The sequence below is a fragment of the Pan paniscus genome, chromosome 19, assembly GCF_029289425.2.
Source record: "Pan paniscus chromosome 19, NHGRI_mPanPan1-v2.0_pri, whole genome shotgun sequence".
NCBI lineage: Eukaryota > Metazoa > Chordata > Mammalia > Primates > Hominidae > Pan > Pan paniscus.
In genome coordinates this window covers 92,302,571-92,322,817 of record NC_073268.2, presented here as the reverse complement: position 1 = coordinate 92,322,817, position 20,247 = coordinate 92,302,571, and the positions used below count along the sequence as shown (strand labels likewise).

Here is a 20,247-nt window from a genome sequence, read left to right as displayed (position 1 = left end):
GGCAGAGGGAGCTGGGGGTCTCCAGACAAACAGCTCCTGCCACCAGCACACAGCGGATCCTGCCCAGGACTGTCCCATGGTTGGAGGGACAGAATTTTAGAGCTTGAAACGCTCTTCTAGCTCAGGTCCCTTCGTATTACAGCAGAGAAAGGGAGGAGGGGAGGCTTAAGGCTCTCAGGGTTTGGCTGAGCTAAGCTGGGCCTTTGGGACAGGGAGAGATCCTCAGTACCCAGAGCTGAGACAGCTCCTGGGGGCCTGGCCCATAGGACCTGGCCCGTGGTAGGCATGAATTCCAGGATTCCCATTCGTGGCCGCCAGGGGGCGCCCGAGACTTGCACAGGGCACCCTCAGGGGCCCATGGGAAGCCTGCTGGCTTTGGGTTAGGACAGGGAGGTCTGGGATGTGAGCCCAGAGGTGGGAGCAGATGGATTCCCGGGGAGCAGGGACATGATCTGCACCCTGGTGGGCTGAGCTTCCAGGGGCCTGCAGAGCCCCAAGCCTTTCTGGGTCTTCCGGGCAGAGCACTCACCCTGCGTGTGCGTCCCGTTCCTAACAGGCAGCTCCTGGCACATTTCCACTGCCTCTCATGTGACCGGCCCTTGGAGACACCTGTGACTGAACAGTGAGTGCCCACACCGCCGGCACATGGCCTCGCACGGCAGGGCTGCGTCTCCTCCCTTCACCTGTGTCCACCTGTCCTCTCCCTTTCTTTCATGCGTCTGCTTCCAGCCCTCGCTCCCTTCCAGGCCGGGGGCGGGTGGGAAGGTTCTTTAGGCAGGTGGATTTGGGGGACCGGACTTGTCCCACTCTGACCCGCCCCTTCTCCCTCTGTCCCTGCCCAGTGACATCCCCGTGACCCCCGCGGGTCCAGGCCTACCTGGGCACCATTCCATCCGCCCCTACACGGTGTTTGAACTGGAGCAGGTCCGGCAGCATAGCCGCAAGTATGCTATGGGACAGCATATGGGACATATGGGTCTGGGGCCAGGGCTCTGGATGGGGAAGGCAGGGGACAGGGATGACTCCGGAGGGCCCGGCGGAACGTGACAGAAGGCAGTGCTGTGGGATAGTGTGGAGAGCCTCCTCCTTGGAGTGGGACAGTGGGGGCCGCAGGCCGATTTCTGAACTAGCTCCCTGGCAGTTCCCGAGGCATGAGCGTAGGAGGCAGACCTAGTCACACCTGCCTTTGGGAGTTACGGTGGGACTTTGTCAAGGGCACCAGCTGCCTCTGAGAGCTCCTCTACTTCTCGACCTCTTCCTCAGCCTTCGGCTGTCTCAGCAACCCCAGGATTAGAGCGGTGGGGGGAGGGTCCGGTATAGCTCAGCTGGAGGGTGGGCTCAGCCAATGAGGGAGGCTGGCGGTGGGCATCTCATGCTCCCTCCGGCTCCTGCCCACCTCTCTGCTGCTCCCCTTCTCCTAAGGATGGGAGTCCATAGTTCAGAGGACTTCAGGCTGCTCTTGGAGCCCTATGGGTTCCAGGTATGCGGGGCCAGGTGCGCCGAGATGGGAAGGCCCGGGGCTGCCCTCAGCTCCTCCACCCGCAGCTGCAGACAGGCAGCAGGGCTTTCTTCCATTTGGCTGGCCTGCACTTCCCCATCTGAGGAAAGCCTTCCCGGCAAGTCTGGCCCTCAGATGCTGTGGAAAGGGCGACTGCTGAGGGGTCAAGCTGCCCAGCGACCCCCAGCCTAGCTGGGTCCTGCACAAAAGGGACCCGGAACTGAAGGATTCGGCTTACACAAGGTCAAGGCCCCCGCCATGGGCCAACCCTCCCTCTGTTCTGCTCACACCCTGCAGCCTCAAGCTGGGCAGCGCCTTCCCTCGGGGTGACCTGGCGCAGATGGAGCAGAGCGTGGGGCGCCTGCGCTCCATGCACTCCAAGATGCTGATGAAAATTGAGAAGGTGCAGATCCACTTCGGGGGCTCCACCAAGGCCAGCAGCCAGATAATCCGCGAGCTGCTGCACGCCCAGTGCCTGGGCTCCCCCTGCTACAAACGGTACAGGAGAGGCGGGCGAGGCCATGGGAGCAGGCACCCAGCAACCAGGCTTGGCTTCTGCTCGTGCACGGCTGTGCAAATGCCTTGCCCCACTGCTGGGGGAGAAAAGGGAGTGTGTGTGTGTGAAAGTGTGGGTGAGGGGTGTTAGTGTGTGTGATGTGTGTAAGCCATGTGTCTATGGGTGTGTCAATGTATGAGTGTGTGTAAGGGTGTGGGTGTATGAGTGCGTGTGTGTTATGAGTGTGGGAGTGAGTGCGTGTGTGTGGGTGTTTGTGCATGTATGACTACATGTGTGTATGAGTACGTGTGTGTGTGCATGTGTATGAGTATGTGTGTATGTGTATATTCGTGTGTATGTGCATCTTCGTGTGTATGTGCATAAGTATGTGTGTGTGCATGTATGTGTGTGTGTGACTGTGTGTATGAGTACGTGTGTGAGTGTGTGGGTGTGGGTGTGCACGCCTGCCCATGTGCACAGTCACTGGGGTGGCCCGGCCTCACGGCTGCTCTACCCCTGCCCACCTGTTCCTGGGCCCCTGCTGCTCAGCCTCCCGGCAGCCCCCGAAGAGAAGCTGCGCCCCTTCCCTCTGGTCAGCCCCATGGGTGGGTGAGTCCCAGGCGACATCCCTGGCGGTCTGCTCCCAATGACTCCATCCTGTCTTCATCACAGGGTGACAGATATGGCTGATTACACCTACTCAACTGTGCCCCGGCGCTGCGGGGGCAGCCACACCCTCACCTACCCCTACCACCGCAGCCGCCCGCAGCACCTTCCCCGGGGCCTGTATCCCACTGAAGAGATCCAGATTGCCATGAAGGTCAGGGCCCTGCCTGGAGCCACCAGGGAGGGAGGCCCTGACATGGCTCCAGATTCCTGAGTCATTCTCTAAAGCCACCAGAAATCAGCCAGCCCTCTGCCTTGAGGCAATTCCTTAATCAGACCCAGTCAAAGCCTCAGGTTCTTACCCTTTTCTGGGAAGAAAGATTCATCCTGGCCACCTGCCTGCCCAGCAGCATTCCGGCCTCCCAGGCCTCCCCCCGTGGCCCAGATACCATTTCACCTCCCTCCACCTTCTCGCTCCACCCTAGTGCCTCCCAGAGCCCCCCAGGAGGGTTCTGAGACCACAGTGCTCTGTGCCTCAGTCCCATGTGAAGGGGCCAGGGGAGGGCTGTGGCTGCTACAGTGGCGACGGTATCTGTTCACTTCTACAGCATGATGAGGTGGACATCTTGGGCCTGGATGGCCACATTTACAAGGGACGGATGGACACAAGGCTGCCAGGCATCCTCCGAAAAGACAGTGAGTGGAGTCCAGAGGCCCCCAGGCACCTCACGTGGGTCCCACAGGGCGTGCATCCATTGTGGGGCCTGGCACTTTTATGGGCCACTAGACCCTGGGTGTCTTCCTTCTCCATTCCCCTCACTCCAAATGTGCAGGTCTCTCGAAAAGCCACCAAGTATATGTTCACAGGTGGAGGACAGCTGTCCAGCCTCAGCCATCAGCTGGGATGGGGTGGCCCCGTGTTTTCTTGCCAGCCTCCATCCCGGCTGCACTGCTGGGCTCTCCTGTCTTGGCCTCTGTCCATGGCATCATCAGGGCCTCCTCGTCCTTCAAAACTCAGCACAGTGCCCTCTGCTGAGCCCCACCGCTTCAGCCCCCGAATGCCCGCCTCCCGTGGCAATGCCCGAAGCCTGCGCTTTGTCACTTCCCATCATGCATTTAGCTGTGTATGCGCCTTTCTAGATGCCTCCCTTCCTGCCCTGGAAACCCCAGGTCAGAACTCACCCCACACCTGGCACAGGGCTGACATGTGCAGGTCCTCAGGGACTCTGTGCGAGTGGGTGGGTTGGGTGGGTGGCCACGAGAATGAATGAAGACTGCTTCTCTGGGGCATAGCCACAAATTCAGAGTGACGAGGACCCCACTCAGCTGAGGCCGGCGATGAGCAGCAGCCCTGCGGCCCTCTCCCCACCCCCAGGGGTTCCCACAGAGCTCTCACCGCTGCCTCAGCACTGACCCTTCCCTCCTGCCCCCCATCAGGCTCAGGGACCTCAAAGCGCAAGTCCCAGCAGCCCAGGCCTCATGTGCACAGGCCGCCATCCCTCAGCAGCAATGGCCAGCTGCCCTCTCGGCCACAGAGCGCCCAGATTTCGGCTGGCAACACCTCAGGTAGCTTCCCTCTGGGTGGGGCGTCCTGCCAGGCCTCCCCGCTGGCCCTGCCGGCCCCCTTTCCTGCTCATGTAGGGCCTTTATCTCCCTGGAGCGGGGAGGGCCTGGGAGCCGAAGGGGGGGATGGGTGTGGAAAAGAGGAACCCCAAGTGACTGAGTGATTTGTGCCCCTTCTGGGAGGTGGGTAGGTGCTGTTACTGTCCCATTCCACAGAAGATGAAATAGGGACAGGGTCACCACCCGCATCTCTGGCTCCAGCTCCATGCCCTTGCCCTGCTCACGTGCACTCACTGTCATGGAGCTCGTGCACCTGGGCTCTGCATGGTGGCTGCTGGGCACAGGCCATGCCCGGGTCCCCAAGAGGCCACGACCCTGTCATGGAGGAACCTCTCTCTGCCTCCCGCCCGGAAGATCCCTTGGGTCCTTGATCTCCGCAGGAGCTAAGTTGGGCCTGAAGGTCAGGAGGGTTTGGTAACAAGGCCCTGCAGCCAGGAGGCTGGATCACTGCCAAGTGACCCTGGGCAAGGTCACTCTTGACAAGGGCTCTCCCCTCTCCAGACCTCAGTTTCCTCGTCTGTCATCAAGGGGGTGCTGGGTTAGTGCTGCTTGGAGTCAGGCCCCCCCAAGAATCTAATAAAAGCTGCCGACCTTCCTCCTGTAAAACAATTATGCACCCACATTCCTTGTGAATGCCTGTGGGAGGTTCAGGGACCCTCCCCCACCAGAGCCTCCACCCTCCCCTGCCCCTCGGCTACATGCTCTCCAGCATCACTCCAGCCCTCAGTGAGGACCCGGCGCTGAGGGAGGAGGAAATCACAACAGAAAAGTGGCTGCGGTGCTCGTGGCTCCTCAGCATCATCCAGGGCCCCCCACAGACCAGGCAGTTTAGGAGCTTTACATGGACGAACCACTTTCAATCCATGTACCAGCACTTAGAGGTAGGGGCCGTTAGCACCACTTACAGCTGAGAAAACTGAGGCACAGAGAGGTGAAGGTCCTTGCTCTAGGTCACACAGCCAGGAAGCGGCAGAGCTGGAGTTCAAAGCCAAGCCCTCTGGCCCAGAGGCTGTGCTGGGAACGGCAGGTGTCAGTGGTGGACAGTGAGCACATGACTGTCACCCTGGCTCCCAGAACTCTGTTTTCTTGGGAATACTTAGCTCCCTTCTCCCAGTGTCTACTCTAAGGGCACTGAAAATGCCCTGGAAGCAGGAGAGAGGGACTGGTAGTCTCAGGAAAATTCCTGTGCCTATTGGTGTGGATGTCGCCTCGTGTCTGTATTAACAGGAAACAGTACCAAAGAGGCAGCTCTTGGCTCCTGCAGAAGGACGTGTTTGCTTATTTTTCATTCACAAGATCATGAAGGGTGCTTCATGACTGCTTAGGAGCTCAGATGGGCCTGCGCCGTGCCCCCCGGCCCCGGCAGCTCCCCTCCAGCCTGTGTCAGCCCAGCATGGTGAACAGAACTGCTCTCAACCTCCCTGGGCATTGGGCAGGCTGGGGTGACCCCTGGTGGGCTTGGGGAATGTGTTGAGCAACCTCAGCACCCCTGTCTTACAGTTTCTTCTCGTCAACAGAAAGATAGACCTTCCTCCGAGGGCCGTCTCTCCCAGCCGAACACAGCCCACCCACCCAGCTCCGCCATGGTGGCAAACAGGGGGCTGGAGAGGCACGTGGACATGCCTCCTGGGGAGGTGCTCGAGGAGCCCACGTGGGGGCCGCGGTCCAGCACCGCTCAGTGAGCGGAGGTGTAAATAAACATTCAGGAGGAAGCTCAGGTGTGGCGAATCTTCTCTGACAGTCCTGGCTCAGGAAGATGGAGGGAGAGGGAAGTACCCACTGCTGGCCAGGCAGCCCCCCACGTGCCTCCAGACCACCCCCAGGCCTGCCCACTCGGTAGAACTTCTCTTGGACAGTGGGTCTGGTTTGTAGCCTAAAAGTGAGTCCTCAGCTTCCATTCTTCAAGGGCGCCGGGGCTTCGGAGGGCTGGACACTGCACTGGGGACAGGGAGACTCCTGGCCCCGGGACCAGCTGGGCCGGCGCTCACCCCACCAGCTCTCTCCTGGCCTCAGCTAGATTGGGGGTGCCCTGCCTTCTGGCTCTAGACCTGCCTTCTAGCCTGGGGGGCTGGGGCCCGTGCTGTCAGTGTCCAGCACTCTGGGGGTGAGGGTGGCAGCTGCCTGCTGCGCTCTTGCTGCTGGCTCAGGGTGGTTCCTGACCCCTGGCGTGGGATTCCAGGGAAGCAGTGCCAATGGCTGGAGGCGAACCCCTGCAGCCAGCTGGGCAGGTTTCTGTTTGCCGCCCTCCGCTTCTCTCCCTTGAGTGGGCTGCTGCAGAGACAGCCGGGGCCTGAAGGCACAGAGCAGGGGCTGCTGTGGCTGTGACCCAGTTTCCCCATTCCCCTCCTAGAAAAAGACATCCAGGCGGCGGGTGGAGAGGTGGTGCGAGCCTGGCGCTTGTCGCTTGTGATTTGCTTCCCTCTGCCCTAGCCCCAACACCTGCAGGCAAGGGACTCACTAAAGGTCTTGGCAGGTGAGGGGACAGAGGAGTGCAGGTGAGACTGAGCTTGGGCCAGTGCAGCAACTGCTAGAGACGAGCCCCTATCACTGCTGCAACCCACTTGAAGCTCCTGGGACCAAGGAGTCCCCTGACCTCCTGAGCTTGGGCTCCAGCCAGATTCTAGGGGTCCCCCAGTAGATGAGAGTGGCCCCCCCACCCTGAGGTTTATAAAGCCCTGAGGTCACCAAAGCCTTTCTGCCTCAGAGGCTCCCTCCTCAGAGAAAAGGAAGTGCTCAGAGTTGACAAAGGGGCTCCCCCCACCCCCAGTTCCCATCTCCCCAGCATGGGAAAGGGATGTCTAGGGTAAGAGGCCCGCTTTGGGGTGTGAGGAGACAAAATCACACAGGAAAGGAAAATGTGGCGAGAAACAGCCCAGAAACAGGTTTCTGGCCCCTGACCCCGGCGTGGGCAAAGCGGGGCAGGCTTGGCTGGGTCGGGTGGCCGCTCCCTCCCGGCCTGCTCTTTGGAGACCCTGGGAGTCTTCATGTGATGATGTCATGCTCAGAGCTGGACAGAAGAGAGGAGCTGCTCAGACAGCGGAGCCCCGGGCGGGCACCCCTGGGCCCCAGCCCCTTTCTCCCCGGGCAGGAGGCAGAGGCAGGGCCGCCCCTCCCCCGCTCCAGCTGGGCTCCTGTTGCTCTCGGCCCCACCCTGGCTGTGCAATGTCAGAAGGTGGCTCAGTTTCCCGGGTCTAGAAGCCAAATTCACCAGCTTGGCAGGGAGGTGCAGCCCAGCCCTCCTCACCCAGGCCTTCCCCACGCCCACAGAAGGTCCCAGAGCGACATTCCCTAAGCCAGCCAGGGCAACCCCCGACCATTCCCGCACCTGGGCATGGCCCACACCTGGGTGGACCCCGGAGCAGGCCCAGGAGGCCTGGGGACGTCACAGCCTAACCACCCACGTGCTGAGAGGGGCTGCCCCTTCCAGCCTGGGAAAGCACAGGTGGGCAGGGGCGGGGGGAGGGGGAGGAGTCTCAGGGGTTTCCAGCCAGGAAACAAAACTGAAAGGACGAACCCAGCTTCCAAGCACGTCTGTGTCACACGCAGGGGTGGAGGGGCAGCGGGGCCCACCGTTCCGCTCCACTGGAGGAGGGGCTGCCCCACCGTGTGAGGGGCCCGAGGAGGCCCGGAGGCAGGATGCGGTGGGTGCTGGGCCCGGCCCCTCTCGACTTTCACTTCACTTCCGGCCTGAACCTCCAGAACCCTTGTCCTGCCTGTGTTCCAGCAGGACCTGGGCCCCGTAGACCCCAGCAGAGGGCGAGGCAGGAGGATGGGACAGGAAGGGGCTGCCCAGACTGTATGGCGGTGAAGGGCAGGGCTGGAGGAGGAATCCCAGCCACGCGGCCATCACCCCCATCAGCCAGGTGGACAGGCTCCCCTCGCAGCTGACCTCCCGCGCAGGACCACCTGAGGACGAGCTGCTGGGTCAGGAACTGGTAACCTCGCCCCATGCTGACGCCTGCAGGGCTGTGGGGAAGGGGGAATGGAAGCAGGCCCCTCTGGGGACCCGCCAGCCTTAATTGAACTTTGGGTCATGGCCACTCCACAGGCCATGACCCAAAGGGACATACTGCCCTGGGAAGCTGAGGGGAGGAGTATCGGAGATGAGCCCAGCTGGAAGATGCTTCCTGGGAGGGCCTGGGGGGGCCATCAGGAGGCCCCCAGCTAGAAGGAAGCTCTCCCCACTGCAGATGAAAATGGCTTCCAGCTCTTCTCACTAGGGCTCTGTGGGTGGGGGCTACACCGATGGGGCCAAGAAGGGAAGGTCACAGAAACTCAGGACGGACCCCGGCCCCTCTCTCCTCCCCACACCAACCTGGACCTTGCTGTCAGAGCCCCGGGTGTGACCATCTCACAGCAACAACATCCAGACCAGCCCAGTGGCAAGGGACCCCCACCACCCCTCTTCTGAGGAGACCGCTTTTCCCACCAACGCAAATAAAAGCACCGCAAACCAGGGAAGTTAGAAAAGTCTCTTTTTAAGTTTTTAAATTAAAATTTCACCCTGGTGAGATGGGATTCTGATTCGGGAACTAAACCCAAAGGCAGGCTCTCCACTTTGGACCTGGACATGCAGCGGGAGGGGCAGGGTGCCCAGGGCAGTCAAGTCCCCTGCTGGGCAGAGCCTGGCCTTTGACCAGTCAGCTCCTCAGTGCCACATCAGCCCTGCACATTCAGCAGGAGACAGGGGTGATGAGCTATGGGGCCACAACCAGCAATCAGAGGTGGGGAAGAGGCCATGGGGAGAGAGCCCTGATACCAAGAGGGCCTTCCACAACTTTGGCCTCAGGCCCTCCTGGGACCTGCAGCTGCTATGTGGCTGCCCGGTGACTACAGGAGTGGTGTCCTCTTCCAGATTCCAGAAGGCATGGCTGTTAAAGGAGGCAGCTGACAGATGCCTTGTGCCCGCAACATCACTCCATCGGCTCTGCAGCATGGCAGCCCTACCCCCGAGCACCCCAGGTGTGCCAGGCCCATTATCACGCACATTAGTTATATTTATATATTCATATATATTATAGTTATATATTAAAAACAGAGGAAAAACTTGCCTGAAAAACTCCTGAAGGACCCACGTGGCCCAGGAAGTTTACTGTCCCCCCCACCCACAAAAATTCTTTTATAAAATCTTCCAGTGCGATCTTCGGGAAACCCCCTGCCCTCCCCGGCTCCCCCCTCCCTGGCCCTCCTGTGTCCCCACAACCCTGGGCTGCCCCCAGCTCCAGCCCAGCGCCCGGCGGCGTCCAGTCTCATCTCTGGCCGTCCATGGCCGCCATGGCTTTCTGCTGGGCGCCCCCCTGCTGTGCTCCTGGGGGCCACGTGGGCTGTGGGCGGTGGAGGTGGTGGAAGGTGGTGGGGGAGGAGGGCGGGATCCAGGGCGCCTGGTGGCTGGGCGGGGACGAGGCCCAGAAGGGGCTGAAGTTTGCAGGTGGGGAGCAGGCTGCGGCTGTCATGGGGCTGTTGCTGCTCTGCAGGCCCTCGGAGGCGCGGAGCTTGGAGAACATGGCCAGCGCGTCGGGGAAGTTGGGCGGCGTGGCAGGGGTGTTGCTGGGAGTGCACATCTGCGGGAGAGAACACGGGTGTGGGGAGGCTGCCTCGGGGGTCCCCGAGCCACTGGATGGGGCTTACCCAGGTCAGCCGCTCCTTTACTCCCATTTTTCAGCTTCATTCATTTTCGCACAAGCAGCTTCCACAGGACAAAAGTGCCCTCTCCCCGAGCCAATACAAACAGAAAACAAGGACAAAACCCAAGAACCTTATCAAAACCAACGGGGTTTCACGAGGCCTGGAAATGACACCCCGAGGAGCATTCAAAGTAAATGGTTAATTGCACCCAGGAGCTAAGGTGTCAGATTAAAGTGAAAAGGGCAAGGGGGCAGCCCAGGACACCACTGTTCCACGCCTTCCCTGGGCAGGGAGACCAGCTGACTGCCCCACCAGCCACCCTCAGATGCTCCCAGGCTGCTAGGCAAGGGAGAGCGGCCAGCGGGGAGGCTCTCCCTCCTGTGCCAACCCTGGAAAAGTTAAACCACATTGGTGGATGGGTTCACACCACACTAAGGGTGACAGCCACCAGGCCTTGAAGGCTTTGCCTCCCTTAACAATGACACTTAGTGGCTTCAATTATCCTCTCTTTATGACAAATGAGGAAACTGAGGCCCAGAAGTCAAGTCACTTGGCCGAAAATGCACCCACAGCAGAGGGCAAGTTGAGAAGACGGACCTCCCCAGCTCCCAAGTTTGCAGGACCAAGCTCTTAACATCTACTGGGCCACGCTGCACAGACAGAGTCAAGAGCCCCTTTATATCCGGGCCCCTTGAGGACACAAACCAGGGATTTCAATGTCCTGTGTCTGTAGCCTCAGGCTGCACACACAGCTGGCCTGCCCTTGGCTGCAGGCTGGCAGTTTCTCTGTCTGTCCAGCCCCTCAGTCCTCTTCCTGGGGGTATACAGTCCCCCATCTGCTGTCTTCTGTCACTACCCTGGGGGCAGGGGCTGGAGTGCCATCCAGGAGCACCTCGTCAGCAGCATGGGCAAGAGGCAACACAGAGAACAAGACCACACAAAACTGGCTGGGACCTCAAAGCTGCTTTCTCCCTTTCCCAGGAAGCCACAGGAGTCCTTCTTTGAATTTCTCCTAATTTTAGCAACACTGGCCCCTCCCCCAGGCACAGGAGTTGGGGGAACAAGACTTGAGGGCTCTTCACCTTGAAAGAGGGAGCTTTGGCAGGGCGCAGTGGCTCACGTCTGTAATCCCAGCACTTTGGGAGGCCGAGGCAGGCGGATCACCTGAGGTTAGGAGTTCGAGACCAGCCTGACCAACATGGTGAAACCCTGTCTCTATTAAAAAATACAAAAATTAGCTGGGTGTGGTGATGGGCGTCTGTAATCCCAGCTACTTGGGAGGTTGAGGCAGGAGAATCACTTGAACCCGGGAGGTGGAGGTTGTAGTGAGCTGAGATCGTGTCACTGCACTCCAGCCTGGGTGGCAGAGCAAAACTCCGTCTCAAAAAAAAAAAAAAAAAAACCAGAGGGAGCTTTCACAGCTAGAAACCGGAGGTTGTGTAGGGGGTGTGTAACATACATGGAAGGGGGACACTAGCACACCCTGTCCATTGAGCCCCACACCATGTCAGCACCCAGGGCACCAAGGGAGCTCTGACCCTTGCCTTTCTAGGGGTCCTCAGGGGGAGGCCAAAGGACTCAATGCAGAGGCCTGGCCCCACCCAGACCTTTCCCCTCCTCCCTCCACTACTCCCTGCCCCCCCCCTCCACCGCCACCCTCTGGGGATGACTTCTCGGCAGCAGGAAACAATGAATGAAGGGTGGGGGTGGAGGCCAATTGCATCACAGCATCGTGACCGACTTCCCCAGTTCCCCGCCAGCCAGCGAGGCCTGTCTCCTCAAACAGCCGCCAGAGAACAGCAGGGATGATGGCTGGCAGGCCTGTGGTGGCCTGCCTGTGTGAGCTTGGGCAAGTTCCTGAACCTCTCTGGAGCTTCTCTCTGCTTTTGTAAAATGAGGGTTTTGAACCAGATATGCCCCCTCGGCCAGTTCTCAAGAAAACCCATTGTCCCCTGTACCCTTGTCCTCCCACTTCAAGTCTGTAGTGCCTTTCTCCACTTCCAACTGGGAAGCCCTCCTTATCAACTGGGAAGCTTCCAACTATGGGAATCTACAGTAATGTACAGGACAACCATTTATCAGTTACTCATGACTTCTGGTTTTGCCATTTTGCCGTTACTGGTCTCTAGTGTTTCGTTTTTTGATCTTTTTCCTTTGACTTACTTTGTCTAAAATAAATTGCCAGGCCGGGTGCAGTGGCTCACGCCTGTAATCCCTGAACTTTGGGAGGCCGAGGCAGGCGGACCACCTGAGGTTGGGAGCTCGAGACCAGCCTGATCAACATGGAGAAACCCCGTCTCTACTAAAAATACAAAATTAGCCAGGTGTGGGATTACAGGTGGCACGTGCCTGTAATCCCATGAGGCAGGAGAATCGTTTGAACCCAGGAGGTGAAGGTTGCAGTGAGCCAAGATCACACCATTGCACTCCGCCTAGGCAATAAGAGTGAAACTCTGTCTCAAAAAAAAAAAAAGAGAAAAGAAATTGCCAGCTGGGTGCAGTGGCTCACACCTATAATCCCAGCACTTCGGGAGGCTGAGGCGGGAGGATAGCTTGAGGCCAGGAGTTCAAGACCAGCCTGGGCCACACAGAGACTCCCCCTGCCCTGGCCTTTCTCAAAAATAAAATTAGAAAAAAAAAAGAAACCACAAACTTTTTGAGAGCAGGGATGGTGTCCTCCACTGTGCTGCTAAGGCACTCAGACTTGGGCACTGATGTGTGTTGCTTGGGCACTGATGTGTGCTGCTAAGGCACTCAGACTTGGGCACTGATGTGTGTGACACTGGTTATGTGTGTTACAAAACCTGCTGCCTTCCTTGAGGGAAGCTTCAAAAGAGACTTAGCATCTCCTTGGGATTTGCAGAGGAGGGGCAATAGGAACTAAACAGGATGCCAGACCAGCTCTTCCTGGGGAGCCTCCCTGTTCTCAGCCCCTCAGAATGGCTGTAGTATCTGGAAGTTCTGAGCTTTTTGGGATGGCCACAGCTGGTGGGAGGAAATCTCAAGGATCCTCTGACAGGAGATGGCAGGAAGCTTCGAGACTCAAGCATAGGCAGGCACTGGCCATTTCTCCTGGTCAAGTGCAGGGGACGGTGTCTCCTGGAGATGAAACCCTCTTGGGTTTCTAAGAGCCCTGTGGCCAGCACCATGCTCCCATCATACTCAAATGCCATTTTGGCTTGATTTATATACAGCATCAGCCATTCTGAGAAAAACTAGCTAAAAAGGTCAAGACAGACCCCTCTACTTGTCCTCTGTGACTAGATGAAAACAGAGAGCCAAAGGCAAGGGCTCCAAGTGTTAAAAATCCCAAAAATGCACCTAGAGTCCACAACAGCTCTCCTGGGGAACAATGTTTTAAGATCCCTATCGCTGAGCCCTGCCCCTCCTCCCCCAGCAGGGCTAATAGGTAACTAGGGGGGTAGGGTACAGCAGGGATGTCCTGGGCCTCAAGAAAGCAGAGTACCCCATGGCCGGGAGGGCAAAAGCTTGGGCCTGGGCCAGAATGAAAAAGAAAGCAAATCCAGACCCCGGACCACTTCTCTGTGTGCTGGCTGGTGGAGCTCAACACAGAGATTAAAGACACATTCCTGGCCTTATCTTGGGTCAAAATCTGTGTGTCCTCCTGGCTTGGGGGATGTATGTCCTTCCAACTTCCCAGTCCCCTTGGGCTTCGGAAGGTTGAACAGATCTTGGTGGGTAGAGCCCGGCTTCCTGAGCCAGGGTGGATTCATGCCTTTCCTGTTCCCTGTAGCGCTGGGTGTGTGTGTGTGTGTGTGTGTGGAGGGGGAGGGGGGAACCACTCAACAGCACGAGGGGGTCCCCATAAACACAAGCACCCCCAGCGCCCTCCCTGGGCCCTTCGCGCGGGCTTCCCAGTGCCTCAGACGTCCGGGCATCACCCGAGCCCCCTCCCCATCCCCTGGCTCTGGGGTCCCCCAGCTCCTGAGCCCCTCGCCAGGCCCCCGGCCCTCTCCCCCTCCCCCCAACTTTGGCGCCACTTCCCCTCAGGGACCAGTGCCGGGCACCAGTCCCGAGGCCAAGCAGCAGCATCCCGGGAGGCGGGCCTCAAAGTTGGAGGCGCCAGCGCCGGCCCGGGAGCCGCTCTTTCCTGGAAGACATTTTGGCTCTTTGTTTACATTCGCGGCGCGGCGCTCCCCGGCAACATGGCTGTCACCGCCGCGCTGACAGCGGCCCCGGCCCGCGCCCCTGCCCGCCGCCGCTTACCATCTGGTGGTGGTGGTGGCTGTTGGGAATGTTGGTTTCTTGGAAGAACGTGCTCAGCGCGGTCTGCGGACAAACAGGGCAGTGACACGGCGGGCCAGGCGGAGTCAGGAAACGCAGCGGCCGGGCCCCCCACCGGCTCTCCCCGCCTCCGCGCCCGGCCCGCGGCCCCCGACCCTCGGCTGCCCCACGTGCAGGGGGGAGCCGGTCCCGGCCCCGGTCCCGCGTAAGACCCGCTCGCGGGCGCCGATCGCCTTCCGGGCCGACAACAGGAGCGCTCCCCGCCCCCGCCGCCGCCCGGCGTCCCAGACCCCCGCGACCCGGCCCCGCGGCGGCCAGGCTCGCACCTCGAACTGCCAGTGGGCCGCCTGCAGCAGCTGCTTCGCCTGGTCGGCCGCGCAGCCCGCGGCCAGCACGAACTGGTTGATCATGACTTGGTGCCGCAGCTCGTCCATGTTCACCGACATGGCGCGGCGCGGGGCCCGGCGTCTCCGGCCGGACGCAGACGCGGGGCTGCGCGGGCGCGGGAGGCCGGCCGCCCGGGGCTCCGGGGCTCGCGCTCACCGCTGCTGCCGCCGCTCCGCCGCCGCCCGCCCGGCGAATGTTGTGGTTCGACTCCCGCGGCCCGGCCGACACCACAAACAACAGCGCGGGGTGGGGCTGGGCCGGCCCAACGTTCGGGGACCGCCGCTGATTGGCCGGGGCGCCGCTCCGCCAGCGCCCGGCTCCCGTAAGGACGGTCGATTCGAATCCTGCGGCCTGTGGGGCCCTCACTGTTTCTCTTTTCGCCCGGCCGCGCCCATTGGCGGAGCTCGGCGCCGTGGGGCTCCCCAGCATTGGCCGGCCGCTGTGTTTTGGCTCATCCGGCCTCGTGGTTGGTCACGGCCGGGCGTTCGGGGCGGGGCCGCGCACTCTGATTGGCCTCCGGTGGTCCTGTTTGAACTCAACTTGAAAACCCGGAGTGCCTGCTGATTGGCCGAGGGCCCTCTGTTTGCTGTTGTAGGCTTGGGGGTGGTGCGGCCAAGTTCATTCATTACTTCATTGAAACAGAACATGCTCAGCTGGAAAAGCAAGACAGAGTGGCTTTGACTCATTTCCTCTGAAAGATGTGGTCATCTCGAGAAACAGAATGATCAAAATAGAAAACAGAGCCTTTGCAGCTGCTCAAGTCTCAAAAGCATGTAATTTTTAAAAATAACTTTCAAGCAGTCCAATTAAAAAAAATCTTTTATTGAAATATAACGTACATTAGGAAAGTGCGATGTCGCAGGTACAGCTCCCAGACTTTTCACCAAGTGAACACCCAGATCAATTAACAGAACGTTACTTGCACCCTAGGAACCCGCGTCCTGCCCTCTTCTAATCACTACCCACCGCAAGGATCGAGCAGTATTTTCTCAGTTTTTAGACCAAAGACTTTGCTCTCTGAAGATGGAAGCCAAGACTTACGTACAATAAATACGATATGCAAGGAAATATGCAAGGAAAAAAGTGAGACTTTCTCAGTAGCCAAAATGCCAAGTCAAGAATTTTTTCTTGTTAAATCGGTTGACCTAACTGAAGCTTTAATTTTCTTTTTTTTTTTCTCTTGCTTGTCACGAAAGCTAAGATGAAGCTTTAATTTCTACCATCTTTTAAAAAAACAACGGGTGGCAGTAGGGGTGGAGTCTGGGGTTGGGATGGCTTACACCTATAATCCCAGCACTTTGGGAGGCCGAGACAGGAGGATAATTGAGGCCAGGAGTTCAACACCAGCTTGGGCAACATAGCACAGACTCCATCTCTACCAAATAAAAACAAACAATAACAAACAGTGAGTGTTTCTACAGAGATACTGTTTCTCAGTGGTAGCCCTTTAAAGTCCAAAATTTGGTGGTGGTGGTTGTTAGATAGGGCTAGAGTGACATGATCATGGCTCACTGTAACTTCGAGCGATCCTCTTGCCTCAGCCTCTCGAGTAGCTGGGACTACAGGCACACACCACCATGCCTGACTAATTTTTGAATTTTTAGTAGAGATGAGATATCACTATTGTTGCCCAGGCTGGTCTTGAACTCCTGGACTAAAGTGATCCTCCTGCCTCAGCCTCCCAAAGCACAGGGATTACGGGTGTGAGCCACCATGCCTGGCCCCAGATTTGTTTGTATGTGCTGAGCTTCCATCTTCTGGATTAGGGTTTGATCTTCAGGGCTGTGTTTGAGAATTGTTGGGGTAGGAAAAGAACTAGGAGTTTAAGCAGATTGGGGAAGGGGCAGAAGAGATTGGGAAGATAAATATTGTTAGGGATTCACTGTTAGAATTTCTGTTTCCGGAGAACTTTGTGAGTTTTTATCTGAACTACTAATTACAAAGTGTATTTTAACCAGTTAAAGGTCTGCAGAACAGAAGGAGGCTTATAATAAGAAAGCACGTCGTGGTTCTATCTTGACTTTGCCTAAATTGGATTTAACTCCCTATCTAAGAAAACTTGACAGTATGTATTTTTAAAGTTTACAAACAAGAAGAAGATTACAATTAAGGTTAATGTTTCTGTACTGATGAAAAACAAATTCAGGTACTATCATGAGCTCATTCCATTTGGTTCGTTTTTTGTTTATTTGTTTGTTTTGAAGGAGTAGGAGTCAGCTTTTTCCTGGGAATGGCCCTGAAGTACACGTGGGCTGGGACCTGGCGTGTGGCTGGAGACTCCAGTACAGCTTGCAGCCTTCCCGTCCAGTAATTGCAAGGTGAAAACAAAAGTGAGCAGCCAGCAGCATACATTGCCAGGGAGCTCAGGCCGCAAGCAGCCCAGAAGAAGGAAGTACTGTCACTGTGGGGCTCCAGGTTTTCACAAGTACATGCGGGTGTCAAATATGCCAGGGCCGTGAGTAGGAGGGTCTACCCTGGGGAGAGACATTTCTGGCTGTAGTGGAATGTCCCCTATGAGCCTGTAGGTCTTAATTCAGAAGTAAGTTCCCAAGGAAAGCAAGAGTCCAAAGTTGCCAAACCTGTTATTTCCTGGAAATCAAGGCAGTTTATCCAGTTTATGTAATGTTTAACAATTGCAGGGCCCAGCTGTGGGCACCTGGGCAGGGCATGGAGGGCAAGGCCCCCAAGCCAGAGAGACTCAGGTTCTAGTTATCTTCTGTGGGCCTAAGGTCACTCAGGAAGAAGGAAGGAGAGCAACAGAGCCCGTGATTTGTGGTCCTGACACATGGAAGTGCTTAATCCATATTTTGGCTTCTGAGAATCCGGTTGGAGATGAGTAGCTGGGAAACCTAGGACTGTCCCACTCCTGGGAGAATGAATGAGGTCATGTTTGTAGAGGGCTTTGAGCTGATGGGAGGAAAGCAACTTCCTAAATGCAAGGTATTATTAACTGAAGGTACTATTATTTTAATCTGAGAGGACAATGTATGGTAGGTAAAATAGAGCAACTTTGGGAGGCCGAGGCGGGTGGATCACGAGGTCATGAGATCGAGACCATCCTGGCTAACATGGTGAAACCCTGTCTCTGCTAAAAACACAAAAAATTAGCCAGGCATGGTGGCAGGCGCCTGCAGTCCCAGCTACTCGGGAGGCTGAGGCAGGAGAACGGCATGAACCTGGGAGGCAGAACTTGCAGTGAGCCGATTTTGTGCCACTGCACTCCAGCCTGGGTGACACAGCGAGACTCCATCTCAAAAAAAAAAAAAAAAAAAAAAAAGGCTTGAATCACAAATAAAACATGGTATCCTCAGAAAGAAAATCCTTGTTACATCAATGGTCTGGGCTCCAGGACAAGCGGTGAGGCAGCAACCAAGAAGAGAAACAATCTTAGCAGTATTTCCTCCGTTCCCGGATAACAAGGTTGTTGTGAATGCAAGTCATTGAATGAGTCCTGAAACAGGCACACAATAGCCGGACCATAACAAGCAGCTGCCAGTTACCAAGCACTTCCTGTGAGCCAGGCAGCTCTCTAAGACTTGAATGTCTATTAACTCATTTCAATCCTCCCCCAAATCCAGAATCTCATTTCACAGATGGGGCCGCTGAGGGACAGTGGAGGGGAAGAGTGTCCAGCGGTGGAGTGAGGCAGTGGTTAGCTCACCCATGCTACCTCCCTTCCCGCTGCAGCTGTCACTTCTGTGGGACTCTCAAAGGGCCCCTTCCCCAAAAGATCTATAGAGGGCACTAAGAGTTCCGCTGGAGATGCTTGGAATGAGTGAACCCTCCCCGCCTCCGTGGGGATGGGGAGAAAAGGACACCAGCTCTCTTGGGTAATGGGTTTAGGGGAAGGGTAGAGAATTGGCATTCCCAACCTCCATCTCTGCAGTGCGTTAAATTCTTGTTCTGGCCGGGCGCAGTGGCTGACACCCGTAATCCTAGCACTTTGGGAAGTCGAGGCGGGCGGATCACTTGAGGTCAGGAGTTCAAGACCAGCCTGGCCTATATGGTGAAACCACCGTCTCTACTAAAAAAAAAAATACAGAAATTAGCCAGGCGTGGTGGTGCGTGCCTGTAGTCTGTAATCCCAGCTACTCGGGAGGCTGAGGCATGAGAATTGCTTGAACCCCGTAGGTGGAGGTTGCAGTGGGCCTATATCATGCCACTGCGCTCCAGCCTGGGCGACAGAGTGAGACTCTGTCTCAAAAATAATGACAATAAAAAATAAAAATAAATTTTTGTTCCTTTCTTCCTCCTTTCCACCTCTTATTTCCCTAAATCCAAACAGATCCAACAAAGCTGAAAGATGGAATTTGAGGGCTCTCAGAACTCCCAATAGGCCCAAGGCTCAGAGAGGAAACAAAATCCACTCAAGGTCATGAACACTCGCTTTTCCCTGCTGACTGATGGTAGCACTGGGATTTGATTCAGGTTTGATTGATCCAAAAGCTCATTTCCTTCCTCCCTCCCTTCCTTTCCTTTCCTTTCTTCCTTTCTTTTTTCCATCCTCTAATTTTTATTTCTTGCTTCCCTATTGTTTCTTCAAGATGCCAGGACAAAAGGACAAGGTGGCCAAGAGAAGTAGGAAGGTGTTGAGAGGAGAAGGAGAATGGGAAAGGGCCAATAAGAAGACAATGAAAACAAGCAGCGCCAAGGCAGATGGGCCAGGCTGGACTCACACACTCCCTGAAGGCTCGGGTCCAGGAGGCACTGGTGGTGCGATGGTTTTCTTCTCCTTTTGTGGATTTCCAACGCTATTGCTAGCCTTTGTTTGTTTAACATAACCTATTTTTTGCTGCTATTTTTCATTGCAAATTTATGCTTTGTTTTTCTTTTTTTGGAGACAACTTCTCGCTCTATCACCCAGGCTGGAGTGCAGTGGTACGACTTCGGCTACTACAACCTCTGCCTCCTGGGTTCAAGCGATTCTCATGCCTCAGCCTCCCTAGTAGCTGGAACTACAGGCATGCGCTGCCACACCCGGCTAATTTTTGTATTTTCAGTAGAGACAAGGTTTTGCCATGTTTTCCAGGCTGGTCTCAAACTACCGGCCTCAAGCGATCTGACCGCCTCGGCTTCTGAAAGTGCTGGGATTACAGGTATGAGCCACCATGCCCGGCCAGTTTGTTTGTTTTTTTTGAGACACAGTCTTGCTCTGTTGCACAGGCTAGAGTGTAGTAGCTCACTGCAGCAACCCTCAACTCCCCTGGGCTCAAGCAATCCTCCAGCCCAGCCCCCTAAGAAGCTAGGACTACAAGCACACAACACTACAACTGGCTGATTTTTATTTTTATTTTTTTTGCCCAGGCTGGTCTTGAACTCCTGGCCTCAAGCGATCCTCTCACCTTGACCTTACGAAGTGCTGGGATTACAGGCATGAGCCACTGCGCCTAGCCTTTTTTTTTTTTTTTTTTTTTTTTTTGTCTATTCTTTTGCCTCAAAGAGGAAGGAAACTGAGCAGAAGGGCTGCTTCTACTCCAGGCATATCCCAGTCTTCCTGGGTGATGAGAAGAGCTCTGTCTATTGGGAACACACTAAGAGCCCAGCTCTGTGCTATATTTGGATTTTACATCGTTTACTAATTTGTTTTCTTTTTTGAGACAAGGTCTTGCTGTGTTGCCCACACTGGTCTTAAACTCCTGGGCTCAAGTAGTCCACCTGCCTCGGCCTCCTCAAGTGGTAGGATTACAGGTGTGAGCCACTACGCCTGGCCTGGGTTACATCATTTAATACTCACAACTACCCAGTTAGGTGGGACTCTGCATATCCC

The 20,247-nt window shown here is 56.7% G+C and overlaps 2 protein-coding genes across 3 annotated transcripts in view; one reads left to right on the top strand and one right to left on the bottom strand.

Moving 5' to 3' along the window:
• QRICH2 (glutamine rich 2) overlaps positions 1-8,644 on the top strand; it is a 37,463-nt gene extending 28,819 nt beyond the window's left edge. Inside the window, exons 13-19 of one of the 2 annotated variants that reach the window (XM_034942933.3) lie at positions 557-622; positions 843-944; positions 1,796-1,996; positions 2,667-2,814; positions 3,209-3,296; positions 4,038-4,166; positions 5,724-8,644. In XM_034942933.3, coding sequence (XP_034798824.3) covers positions 557-622; positions 843-944; positions 1,796-1,996; positions 2,667-2,814; positions 3,209-3,296; positions 4,038-4,166; positions 5,724-5,905 — 916 coding nt within the window. In that variant the 3' untranslated portion in view covers positions 5,906-8,644. The remainder of the gene's footprint in view (positions 1-556; positions 623-842; positions 945-1,795; positions 1,997-2,666; positions 2,815-3,208; positions 3,297-4,037; positions 4,167-5,723) is intronic. The other variant, XM_014342202.4, reaches the window with a different exon arrangement.
• Positions 8,645-8,681: 37 nt separating this feature from the next.
• Positions 8,682-14,841, bottom strand: UBALD2 (UBA like domain containing 2). Its single transcript, XM_034942935.3, has 3 exons — positions 14,420-14,841; positions 14,076-14,138; positions 8,682-9,784 (listed from the first exon to the last, which is right to left on the bottom strand). Exons 1-3 carry the CDS (start codon positions 14,537-14,539, stop codon positions 9,473-9,475), a joined length of 495 nt encoding a protein of 164 aa, XP_034798826.1. The 5' UTR covers positions 14,540-14,841; the 3' UTR covers positions 8,682-9,472.
• Positions 14,842-20,247: the final 5,406 nt, after the last annotated feature.